Source organism: Apteryx mantelli, chromosome 2, assembly GCF_036417845.1.
Source record: "Apteryx mantelli isolate bAptMan1 chromosome 2, bAptMan1.hap1, whole genome shotgun sequence".
In the NCBI taxonomy this organism is placed as follows: domain Eukaryota; kingdom Metazoa; phylum Chordata; class Aves; order Apterygiformes; family Apterygidae; genus Apteryx; species Apteryx mantelli.
This window is the reverse complement of record NC_089979.1, coordinates 63,680,558-63,693,922: the sequence shown is the minus strand read 5'-3', so window position 1 is coordinate 63,693,922 and position 13,365 is coordinate 63,680,558. Positions and strand designations below refer to the sequence as shown.

Sequence of the window (13,365 nt, the reverse complement as noted above, 5' to 3'; positions counted from 1 at the left end):
AGCCCTTTCCACTGTATGCATTCAGATCCTGAGCATGTAAGATTGGCTTCTGGCTTCCACTCTGGGAGCTAAGCACATAAAAATAGGGTATTATGGCCCCAGATTTGTGGATGCCAGAGGTCTTTGGTTTCATGATCGTTGCCCTACTTCCTTCCACTAAAGAGCTGCAGTATGAAACACTGGATATTGGCAGTCTTGCAAAAAGCAGTGCATCATCATTAACCACAATAATGAGAAGAGCCAAAGGCTTTGCCTGTGTGATTTTTATTAGTTACTTCATTCTCACAAGGAATATGGAATGAAAGAACTAGCTCTTGTAAGACTTCTATGTTAGCAAGAACCTAACATTTTTTGGAGCTAAACTACATACATACATATTCTTAATACCCCTGAAATCTCATGGAGCTTAAATTATCTTGCTGCTGATGGGTATTTTGCTAGAAGGAGGACAATAAATTAAGCTATGAAGTTCCTTTTCACTGAAGAGATTTTACTGAAAAATGATTCCCAAAAGCTTTCCTCCACTGAGATCTGAAAGCATTTGAGCCTTGCATTTGTCCAAATTAAAAATGCCAATATATCTAAAACCTAGGTAAAGACATATTCCTTTTGATACTTCTTTTAATTTGCTTTCATTTTACCAAGCATGTTACCAGCTATTTCAGAAAGCAAGAAAAGAGATTTTCTTTTAGAGACATGCCCCTCCATTCCAGAAATGTAAAGAAAAATACCCTCATATATCAGTTTAACTACTGAGGTGATGTAAGAGGGTTTTTGGTTTTTTTTTTAAAGCGCATTTTATGAACTGAGACCACTTCCTGATACATACTACTTTCAGACATAGACAAAAATGGGAAGGAGAGAAGTTTAAAAGGAATATTGAGTCTTTCAAAACATTTTGAAATGACAATGATAATGGCATTTAGGGCTAGATAGTTTTCTGAAAGAGAGATATACTGAAGATCTCACTATTATTTGGTCCCCCTGGACATTTTGTAGACATATGCCTGTCTCTCATACTGCTGCATTTAGCTAGCACTTTGGTAACAGGACTTGAAAGCCGAGTACAGTGATGTAGCACTGTGCTTCTTAGACACTTTGGTTATTCCACAGAAAAAGACAGCTTTAAAGGAAACACTGAAATGTTCTCCTGGAATAACACTTCCCAGAGCCAAGAATGCCCTCTACTTATGCGACCTTTTGCTAACAGGAATGTAACTAGCACTGGAAAGCAATCTTGCACTGAATGGTCATCTTTTCTCCTGCCATCATCATTTTAAGGCACATCCAGTCTTATGAGGTGCTCTGGAATTACAGTAGAAGAAGCACCTCTGTATGCATGACCAATACACTATGGTGAGGCATATCCCACTTCACCCACTCAAGTGGAATAATGCACAAGAAGCCGATCTGTGTAACAGTTCATCCAGGGGCACAGCCAATCTAACTGGTTATAAATGTTCGAATGTCAGAAGTTAATTATAGATAACATGGTCTTTCTCCCTTCTTTTTCTGTGGGGTGTGGGGAGGTTGATGGAGGAGGCCAAGGGGAAAGGGGACTGATGGATATAGGGCCACAAGACTTGTAGCTCCACTAGTCTGTGAATAACTTTCAGTCCTACCCATGATAGGGCATGTAATGCAACTTTAACTTCAGCAAAGAAAATGACTGAAGGTACTCTGAGAGGGCTCTGTATCCCTTCCACCAGGACAGGGATTGATTGACTTGTTCTGTTCCTTGGGCTCCAACAAAATTAAGGTTGGTTAAGCTTTAACTAGGAAAGAGTGAGTAGCAGTTCCTGATGGTAATTACCAATTTACAATTGCTTTTTTATTTTTCTGCTTCTTAGAAGCAAAATGTTGTTCTGTCTCTCTAGTGTTCTGTTGGTGCAATGCAGAGAGGTATGAAGATGCTTTATAAATAATGCATTCCTCCACTACAGCTTCTTTGCAGCCTGAGATATGTCTTGCTTGTTACAAAGCGTATGGAGAGTGCCAAAGAGGCCGTATGTCCTCCTGCTTTGAGCAAGAGCGCTCAGCTGCCTGCTTTCCTGCAGCTCCATGTAAGAAAGATGAGTTATGGAAATGACAACAGTGCACTACATGGGAGTAAGGATGAGAAAAAGTTTATTTATAACCCTGTTATATTGAGGCTACTTCTGACCAAAAATATCTTGGAAGTAATCTCACTTTGTTTCTCTGAATTCTCCAGTTCCTTGTAATGCAGTGCATTACAGAGGTTCATGCTTTGCTTTTAGACACTCAGAGCATCATGGAAAAAATCATGAAGATCAGTTGCACTATAGACAACTGTACCTCCATCAGTGTCTTTTAAACTATAGTTGTGTCTCTTCCTTATTACTTAGACAACCAGTTAGGCTGTGTCTCTATATTCTCATCTGGGTCTGGACTGGTTGCCAAAGAGCCAGACAGAACTGTTATGTTGACTTCACTAAGACTTTTTCTGACACCTGTAATTGCAGCATCCATTCCCAGCTACAGAGCAAGAGATTGAGGTCTGACACAAATGCCAAAGTAATGAGGAGGGCACTTAGCGCAATTTTGTGTAATTATTGTACCTGTTAAACTGTGGTACTGAGAGCCATACAGACAACTTTGAAGGCTTCTATTCTGATATCTGCCTCTCAGTGACCAGAAGCCGAAGGATCACATTCCCATTTACACAGTTCTTTTACACAACCCCTGAAAATCATTGTATTTCTGTGTACGTTAGGAATTCTTTGCTACTGAAAACAGTGTGAAGGAATCTGGGTGTAAATAATCAGATTCCTAGTCCATTTTCTCAAGCTGAAGGCAAACATAAAAACTAACCCCAATAGCCAATTCTTGCTGTTTTATCACAAGCTTGACATATTACCTACTTGCACTGTTGAAAAAGCATCATTACGTGAACTTAACATCCTTCCCTTCCCAGAGACAGTTCCTAGCCCTGACAGTTGCTTTCCTCCTTGCAAACAAGGCTCTAAAACAAGATAAAAGTAAACCTAATAGCTGGGTTATCTTTTTTTGTATGTCTTTTGAGCCCTGACTCATGACTTTTTTTTCTCCCTCAAGAACTGGATTTGGCATAGTGTTTTTACTGTACCATTTACTATAAAAAATGGTTTTTACATCTTGCTTTAGGAAGTACTCCTCTTTCCAGCAGGGAAACACTGAAAACAAGCCCCAGTCAGATTAATAAAAGAGCAAAACTGGAACACAGATACAGGAAAAAAATCTAGCCTGTCACTTCTGTTGTTGACATGGAATTTTACAACAGCTTTCAGGCAGCTATGGGAAAAACTCATAGAAGAAGAGCAAAAATAATATCACATTTTCTAGACTAAACTGTATTTTTATATAGTCTTATAAAAGGTGAAGAATGATTACATTTTATCAAAGTATAGTACAAGCTTAAGGCTAGTAAGCTTAACATTAGATTGTAAAATTTATTATAGATTGCAGTATTTTAAGATGCTCTGACTAACCTGCTCTGTATTGCATTCATGATAAATCTCTTGCAGAGGTTTTCAGTAACTGCCATGGTATGACCCATGGTTATAGTAACTGGACATAAACGGGGGCAGCGAATCGTGATATGTAATGCTATCAATCAGTAATGCAGCAGCTTTTAATGATACAATGAGGATCCCTGCTTTTCTTTTTTTGTACTGTTTTACAAAGCATCAGATTGGTTTGAGAATTACTTCTGAAACAAAAGTTTTGGCAAAGTGTAATGCTAAGAATTAGGAAGTCATAAGTGGCATCAAAAGGTGTTGTTATTGACTCTTCTGCTTTCAAGAAAAGGACACGAACACTTGGAATCAACTGTTTTCACTCTTTAAAGACACCCTTCCAGATTGGCATTAATGATTTCAATAACTGTAGGCAAAAATCAAGTACCACAGTGATTTCCCATACTTACAATAGGGAACTGCAGATACAGTACAAACCTTGACTTTCATAGCTTTTGACTATGGATAGAATTGTAGGCTTGCTAGTTTTGACATGCATCCATTAAGGGATAAAAGAAATCAGGTAAATCTATCACTCTGTTGGAATTACTGAATGTGAAATTGCTTTGGTCAGTCTCAACTGATTTTAGCAGCTTTGTAAAGCTCCTTTGGCCTGCACAGTACAAGTCAGTTATATTACATATAATGCAGGAACTCCAAAATACCTTGTAGTTTATCATTCAGATTAACATTGGCAACTGCTCCCCTGTATGTATGCTACTCTTCTCTGCTGTGCTTATAGAATTGGGAAGAACGCAATTCCTCTTCACTGAAGACTCTTGGACAATATGAGTGTCTGACTGAAGCTAAGGTTGTAGAGCTTAATATAAAGCAAAGCTATCCAAGTCTAAAAAAATATTATGTCTAATTATTTTACAATGCAAATGAGATAATGGAGACACTGATAAGCAGTTAACTATTAGGCAAAAAAACAGGATGGCTAAAGTCAAGCAAAGTATTACTAAAGGGCTATTAATGATATTCGTGGTATTGTATGAGGAAATACTGTCTGCAGTTTAAACCCATCCAAATGTACTATTAAATGAACTGGTAAGAAGGGCTGATAACTGAATGTCAGCGTATGCTTAATGCAGACATCAAAAACTAGTGAACTAAAAAGCTCATGACATATGGGAGATAACTACTGGATAATGCATTAGTTTGTGTTTAAGAAAATGGTTACCAAGAATGAAGCTAAAGCTTGAAGTTTTTTGGATGATACTGCTTGACAGATGGATACCACTGAGTCTGTCTGATTAATACACAGAGTTATGTTTGCTGTCTGCCATGTTGAACTAATTCAGAAATCCAGGTAATAAATTTAGTCTTAAGTTGAGCTTTTGAGTTTGGGTAAAACTCTAATAATCTGATTCCTGGAAGATGTAGATTAGCTAAGAGTTAATGGAAAAATCGTGGACTGTGGAGAGCAGCTACACCACTCTGTCATAGTTAGTGGAGCAGAGTGGCAAACCTTGGAAGGAGTAGATAGTACGTGTGTGCTGTTAATTTATTTAGAAGATACTAATATTGAACATTCTTTATCTCTAGTCACCTGCTATGGGTCTCCACAATTTATATTCTTAGATTCACCTGGGCTAGACCTCTGTTGCATCAGTAAACACGTGTTCTTATTTTACTTTATCTACACAAAGGCATCCAGAATGAAAATAATGAGTTTGTCCACACTTTCAGTATCACTTTCTTTATTGCAGGGCTATTGGAAAATACAAGCAAAGGAAGACAAAAACCTCCCCAGACCTCAGACCTTGGAAGACTTAGTTTTTGGGTGTGTAGACATATTAGCCAGCATTAAACAGTTCCTTATGTGCTGTTATTTTCCTATGTCAGAAGTAGTTGCCATAAGTGATGACTCTGTTTTTCATTTCCTTCACCTCAGGTCCTGTATCTGTTATTAGGAAAGACCTTAATGGAGGCCCTGAGAGGATACTTCCTGCAGCACAACCCCAATGCTTCAAGATATAATTGAGAACACCACACAGTTCATGTGTATACAAGCTACGCATCCGGTACTCAGGGAGATGAGACAGCAACTTTGATCAGCTTCGATCTTTGGCTATCTGTTGTCTTCAATGATAATGGTTCTTCTAGGAAAGGTGTCAACATCCACAAATATGTAGCGGACCTCAAATCTTCCTCTCTCAGGATTCTGTAATGAGAAAATACATTTCAGGCTCTGTTTTCCTCTTCAGTAGTACACATGTGAGATTAAGCTTGTCAGCTATATCTAGCAAATGAACATACCTCTTTGACCTCCACATGGACTGTTCCCCGCTTTCCTGGTTCTGAGCCCTCAATATAGAACTTCAAACGCATATGTTTCAGTCCATCCTTTATGTATTCAATGTGACTAAGAATAGTAAAACAAAAACTCAGCCCACCAGGCAAGGCTACATATTATATGCTAGTTAAACTTCAAACTTCAACTTCTTATCTAGAGGAATTGCTGAACTACTTCGGGAGAAAGTGTATTCCAATGCTTATCGTATAGTCTACATGCTACCATGGGTTCCTTCCTTCTCCATTTCTCTTCCCAAGCTTTACTGTAGGTATATTGGGAGCAGCAGAGAGTTAGAAAAAAGAGCTTGTTAAGCAGAGATGGTTAGACAGATTAGACTGGTTAGAGAAATGGTTAACAGATGAGATGCTTACATGTCCTCGCTGCTTACTGAAAGAAACTGATATGCAAGTCCTCCCCTCAAAACTCAACAACAATCTAACAGTTGACGATTCTGGAATTTTCCTGTATTTATTCTAAAGAATCCTTAGATTCAGAACCTGACCTTTAGGAAAGAAATGACCCAGACTAGCAGGTCTCTTTAGGCACCTAAACTAAGTTGCCAAGCCAAAATATGCAAAAAGAACTCAATCAACGTAGTTATCAGGTTAATTAATAGAGTCACATCAAGCAATTTACTATAAGCTTTACTTATTTTGGCAATAACTTTGTTTTATTGAAGTTGTATAACTTTGGCACTCATATCAGACCTCCAGCTCAAAAGCTGGTATTTAAGTTACAGCCAAATACTAGATAAATAGAAAGGTCAGGTCACTTTCTAGATGACCACTTCCAGAAACTAATGCTCAGACTAGAATTCTGTGCCAGTTTAGATTTCCTACTGAAATTACTAACTGCTGCACACTACCAAGCTCTTCTTTCCATTAGTCACACCTAAATACACACTGTGAATTAAACTTTCAATACAGTTTAAGGTGATATGGAAGGTTACAGGGAACAAATATGAATCAAGAGTCTCATTGTGGTAAATTCACGTTCAAGATGTACATGCACAATAAATCTGTGCACATTTTGGGACATCTAAAGTCATCTTCATGTCACAGACATGAGCTCTACCATTTTACCAAGTCATTGGCTCAAAAAGCTGTTTAAAATAGACTTTCAAAAAGATGAAAATCAAATACTAGGACAACACTAACTGTACATTCAGGTTTCCAGATAGTTGTTCTACAGAGAGATGCTTAAAACTACTGTTTGTATTCTTTTTGTTTAGCAGTTCCACTTTGAACACCACCATTTCACACAGTCTGATGAAAAGATAAATTATCAGTTCAAAGTAAAAAAATCAATCTTCTCCTAAAAATCTCAATTTCATGGTTCAAATTTTATATTTGGGCTTATGTATCCCATACTATATGAAACCTGCTTGAATAAATTCAAGTCAAAGAACCCAGTAAAGACAAAGTTCCTATTGGACTACAGGGCAGGGAAGATTTATGTTTTATAAAAATTAGTTCTGTTTTTTTACCTCATCAGGAGAGCAATAAATAGACACACTCACAAAAGGTTTAGGTGAGAGCTGTTCTGTTAAATACACAATAGACCTGTAGCCTCAAGTACCAGAAAGTAATAAAAGCAATGGGCAGTCAATGCTGCATATCAACTGGGGACATACAGTCACTGCAGTGACTGTAACCTGTGCAGCCAAATCCTACCTGCTTTAAACTGACCAGCTTGGATTGTGAAAGCCTGAAAGTTAGCATCTCTCCTGTTCTTTCTGGCCTGATATGGAATTATTGTTTCAAAAGGAGAAAAATCCCTCCACTGTTCTTCAAAGAACAATTTCATTCTTATTAGAGTGTTTCAGGCTATAAAATTCAGTCTGATCTGAGTGTCTCCCTGTTCCCTAGATGCATGCCTGTGCCTCAGTGCTAATCTATTAAGACTTGTCCTATTTTTTGGAGAGAGCAGCTCTCCCTTTAGCATACTGGCCATTTCCTGTTCTGAGGCACCCACAATTGGACTTTTATATTCTATATGCACTGCATTGAGTATATAGTTCAGGTGTCTAATTCAGTGGTGAAATCCACCTCTAACAGTCAAAAGCCTTAGAGATCAGACATCATTATAGCACCCACGTCCCTTTGTACCTCTTTACACTTACGACAAAGAAATAAGCCTAACTTTGGCTGACTTCTCTCACTTTCAATATCCCCTTCCAGTTTGTTTTCTTGTCCTGTAAATATAAGGTTAGCAGTTCAGCTAACAGCGCTAGCTAATTTCTCACTAAACAAGAGCCTAGCATTTGGATTTTGTAAAACTAACTCTGGGGTGATGTCAACATGTCAACGCTATCAGCGCTTGCAAGTACAGTCTCTAATTCTACATCCTCAGACAGACCAAACAAATCTCTTTCACCTAAAAACTGTGCCCAAATATTTCTTAAATGTTGGTATCTGCCACACAAGAGGTCCCACAAAAATACTCATTTCATTTCCATTCAAAAGTGACAAGGTATGTCACATACCCTGTTAGTGCAGTAATCTAGATCTAACTTGCAACAATGTAAGCTAAAGTGTCTTTGCTGTGCAAAAACTAGTGACTGTACAGGACAAATACCAAAGAACACCTGACAAGCTGTCGTCTTCCTCGTCGTGTTGCCTCGCCATAACCTTTAATGGGTTCACCAAAAACGGCCATTATCTACAACAGAAAAGAGGTTTGAGTTGTCAGAAGGTATCACATTCAAACAGACATTCTAGTATCAGCTCATGTCCCTGCTGTGAGTGTATTCTCTTTCAACAAAATGCCCCTTGTGAGTCTGATATGTCAAGGAGAAGGCAAGAGTTTATGAAAGAGAACTGTGTGTCAAAAATTCCTCAGTATGATTTCTGTATTTCAGTGGATTTCTTTACAGGCATATAAATACAATAAATCCTACTATTATCTTTCACATGTACAACCTTCTGAGATTATGCCATTTTAATCTCCTTTCCTACTGTATACATCACACTTTGAAGACATACTATGTAGAAGGGAGAGAAAAAAACCACAAAAATGTTTGCTCATGTCTCCTCTAAGAGGATATCTGACTGTTTCAAAGTTTAAAATGAAAATGAACTCCCCATCATGTAATCTAATGAGAAGAAACACTACTGTTTAAGAAATACATATATTTCATATCTGTAAAACCATACCAAATTAACCTAGCTTTAGACTTACTTTAAAGTTGGTTATAAAGGAAGGATGATTTTATGGTTTAGATATTGGAGAGAAATCTCATTTGTAACAACTTGTTCCAAAGCAGTCTTTATTTTTCTAGTGACAACTTTTCACTTCATTTCTAGGTTATCCTCAGCGGCAACCTTGTCTGGAAAGTTATTTCAAGCAGTCACTGTTTTTTTCCTGAAATAGTGACTTTCTAGGGTCTAGTTTTAGACTGATTTTTGTTTATAACCAGCTATGCTATGTGACTATGTGACCATATGACTGCCATCTTTCTCTTCTCCTTTTACCCACAGTGATTTGCCAATCTTGTTTCAAATTAAGAGTTTAAATTCCTGGCTGTTTATGCAATGCTTTGCACAATGACAGTACCCTAGTGAAGTGTCACAACAGAATAACTATTGAGGAAAGACTCCCAAGTGGGAGCAGTTGCCTTCCTGATCTGGAGAATTCTGCAAGTACCCATATTTAGTAGGCATTCAGGTATGTCTATAGGATTTTCTATACAGAGACAAAAGCACGTGCTCTGAATGGTCAGATGCTCTGTAGTTGCATCGGTGTGCTGTGCTGTGGTACAATCAATGCACTTGCCTTTTAGCAGGCTAATTCACGTAGGCGCGGTGCTTGGATCAACTTGACCTAGTACAGGTTCTGATTTGGAGCTGACCCTCCTCTGGCCAGCTAAATCTTGCTCCTGTTTGTCTACTAAGTGTCCTGTGGACATTCCTGTACCTTTGCTGTGAGATTTCTGGTGCAAACTTTTGACTCAAAAGAGACAATAATTAGGGAGAAAAAAAATCTTATGACTAAGGTTCAAAAACCAACCTCAGGGTGAGATCTGCATTTCTCCAAGGCATCTCCATAGATCTTGCTTGGACTGGAAGAAGAGAACAGCTCTTTAAAGATCACATAAAACAAACCACCTGGAACAGAAACAAGAAGAAGTTTGCTGAAGTGAAAACTAATCCAAACAGATGGAATTCATGAGACGGTTCTTCTAATAAAGAATATAGTTAGAAAAAAAAACCAAACAAACCTGTAACACTAATTCCAACAAGCACCACTATAAAATAGGTGAAGTCTCTTCCAGCTTCTTTCACTGAAATAGACAGAAAACCATGCAGGAATTACAACCTTGGATAATAAAACTTGAATAGCTTTATTATATAAATTATCTTCTATTAGTCTACAGTTCAACTAACATTTTGGTAGACTTCATACTTGCAGAAGAAAAAACTCCAGTAACAGCTTCCATAATACTTCAACACTAAAAGAGGGAGATCACAAAACGTCTCTGTTTTGCATGGAATATTTATATTTCTATATTAGGCCTTATTATTTTCCTCTTTTCCTACTAGGTGTTTTCAAGATCCAGAGTAACATTTGCTACAGCTCTCATGCTGACATGAAAGTAGTTTTTCAAAAATAGTAACTAGGTATTTAGCATCACCATATTCAAGCTACCATATAAACCCATACTTATAGCAATCTTTAATCAAAGAAAGGGAGGTAAAAAGCAAAAATAAAGAACAGTGTAAGCTTATAAATTGCACAAACTGATTGAAAATAATTGATTTTATGAATTCTCAATCAAGTGAACAATAAAAAGGAGGGCTATCACACCAAAATATGTATTTATTGATAGTCAACTGCAGTTTACAATGTAATTTGTTCTAACGTACTAGTAAAAGTGCCAGTATACATGCTGATAAAAAATCATATGAGAGTCTCTGTTATAAAATATTCTTTGAGAATTGAGGAAGAAATTACTGATTTGTTTAAGTAGCAAAGTATGCCTTGCAGCAAAGTGCAAATTAGTGAGGAAACTTTAATAACCCTTTTTCCAGCAGCCTTCTCATCAGTTGAAGTTTTTCACAAACCTTTTCAAAGCATTTAGAATTTCTGAAGCTAATTATGTAGCAACCACTTTTTGCTGAAATGAATGAGAAGAACCAAAATGACAGGCACCCTGTGATAAAACTAATGTCACAAACTACCCAATTACCAGAGAAAGAAAATTATAAATATCAGAGTGAATTACTATAATCTACAAGAAATTTATCTTCTTCATCCCTCTTCATTCCCAAACAGGAAGTTTTGTTTCAACCGCAGCTGAACTAAAGATGATGAAGTGGAACAGATTTTAGAAAACTAAGTAGCAGTGTACAAAAGCAACTTAATTAGATTTTGACATGTTCCAGATTGATGAAATCCTGATGTTCACTGTACACATCTTTGAAACAATCTGTAGTTTAGTGTTGTGCAGAGATGTAAAACGAAGTGTTTCAACTCTCTACTTAATGTCTAGACTAGGCCACCACAACATACCACCTGTGGGCAGCATTCAAGCGATCAGAAAAACTTATCCAGTCCCTCTCTTTCCCCATAGCCCTTCAGAATGATCCGTGAAGTAAATAAATTGCTAGTGATACCAGATCAGTCAAGTCTTGTAGTTTCTGGGTGATTCATGTCAACCACAAGTTATTAGACTAAGGACTACTAGCTGAAATGTAAAGGTTTGTCATATACCAGAGGGCAAGTTAGATCATCTACTGGTATAGTCTGACATTACAGAAAAGTAGAAGGAACAGTAACATTTCAGCAGCAAACTGTTTCTGTTCACAGTTTAAAAACTGTCCCCTTGCATTACTAATGTTAAAGACAATAGATTTTAATCCTCAGGAAAAAAAAAAGTATTAACAAGTTAAGAACTGCAACTAATTTTAAGGTTAGCCTGCAGAGTTCATTAAGAACAAAACAAAACCAGGGATACCTGTGATAGCAGAGGACTAAACTGGATGGCTGAGAAGATCTCTACCTGTACTGTTCATATAGAAACATTAGGTGATTGTTGCAGATCTTACAAGGAATCGGCTTCCTGTACATTAGCTATTCAGAGTGCTGAACCACTTGTCAGCTAGTCTACTATATAAATTCTTTGTATGCTGCATTTATCTATTATTTAGTTTTCCATTGGAATTGAATGTTAAATTCAATCTAACTGTGCTAATATTACTAGTGTAAACTCTGTATGAGTTGCCTTTGGAACTGGAAGCAAATTACCGAAACAGTATGCAGTTCTAAGCAGATTAATTAACTTGGTGAACAGGTGAGGTGGGAAGGGAGAGAGTGAAAAAAATGCAAGATAAATTAGCCAATGTTGAGCTAACTGGAGAATTACTTGTTACCTAGCAAAAATCTCATTTACAACAGAAACATTTCCAAAAACAAAGAGTTTTGCCAATTTTACTAGAAGTAAAAAAGATGGATTGTTTGTGACAGGTCTTTCTTTAGAAAAATGGAAATGAGAAACTACCATATCTTATCCCTGATGTGACAGATTCTTGACTTAAACACTAACAAGCTATTTGGGAGAAGCTATAGAATTTCTATTATACTTGTGTAACACACCCCCTAAAGCATGTCAATCGCTGGAAACAGTATAATGTAAAAAGAAGAGAGGTCAACTTGTTGGTTTTCTGAGAACTGTGATTTTTCAGCTCCAGAGTTTTGGGGCTCTAAAATCTCAACTACAACACAGTGTCTACTTTCCTGTGGGTTAGCCTCTTCAAGCATTGCACACTATTCCCGCTCACTAGCAACTACAGGCCGTCTTACCTTTCTGAGCAGCCGACAGAAGAGTTTCTTCTTTTTGATCCCTTTGCATAGATACGTGTTTGCTATCATCGCCAGATCTTCCAGCTCTCAGACACCCCGCTTGCGTCCAGATACTTTGTTTTGCAAAAATACCCTGCAAAAATACAAAAGGGCGCGGGGAAGGCTCCCTGCGGGGGGGTTGGTGCCGCCACCTCAGGCACGGCCAGGTCCCCGAGATCACCCTTCCTGAGGGTGCGAGCAGCCACTTCCCTGGGGAGATCTGCAGCTTCTCGCTGCACTGCCTAGCTCGCACAAGAGAGGCAGAAAACATGCCGAGGCAAAAGAGACGGCTTCAAAATGCTATTACCGGAGTGTGATTTATGCTAAACTAAAAGTTTCTCCTGCATGCCACCGCGACCTGTCTTCCAGGGCTCCTCTCCTCTACAACACCTGCACGCAGGGTGCCGCAGGGGAGCGCCCTTAAAGAAGAATCAGTGCGGTCTCCTGCTCTGAGTTTTGGCCTGCAGTTTGTGCTTCACTTCAGAAGTTCACAGTACCCTTTCCCCGCCGACAGCTGCGCCTCGCCATTGTTCTTACGGAAATCTTTCGGAAAAAGTAGCAGCGGGCCCTGGGAATGGTAGTTTACAGAAACTCCCTCTTGCGCCCGCCATTAAAAACGTTTCACAGGAAAGCAACTACAGCGACCGCGATGCAAAGCGCCGGCGGCGCGGCGCGGAGACAGGCGGTGCCGGCCAAGCTGCGCCCCGCCCC

The 13,365-nt window shown here is 38.4% G+C and overlaps 1 protein-coding gene across 2 annotated transcripts; it reads right to left on the bottom strand.

The window, feature by feature from the left end:
- Window positions 1-5,201: 5,201 nt before the first annotated feature.
- TIMM21 (translocase of inner mitochondrial membrane 21) lies at window positions 5,202-13,339 on the bottom strand. Of its 2 annotated transcripts, XM_013942268.2 has the most exons (6): window positions 12,616-13,333; window positions 10,034-10,096; window positions 9,823-9,920; window positions 8,402-8,475; window positions 5,778-5,883; window positions 5,202-5,682 (listed from the first exon to the last, which is right to left on the bottom strand). In XM_013942268.2, the coding sequence occupies exons 1-6, from the start codon at window positions 12,923-12,925 to the stop codon at window positions 5,590-5,592; spliced, it is 744 nt and encodes a 247-aa protein (XP_013797722.1). In that variant the 5' UTR covers window positions 12,926-13,333; the 3' UTR covers window positions 5,202-5,589. The 2 variants fall into 2 exon arrangements, with proteins under 2 accessions (XP_013797722.1, XP_013797730.1); XM_013942276.2 differs by lacking the exon at window positions 5,778-5,883 and having other exon boundaries at window positions 8,392-8,475; window positions 12,616-13,339.
- Window positions 13,340-13,365: the final 26 nt, after the last annotated feature.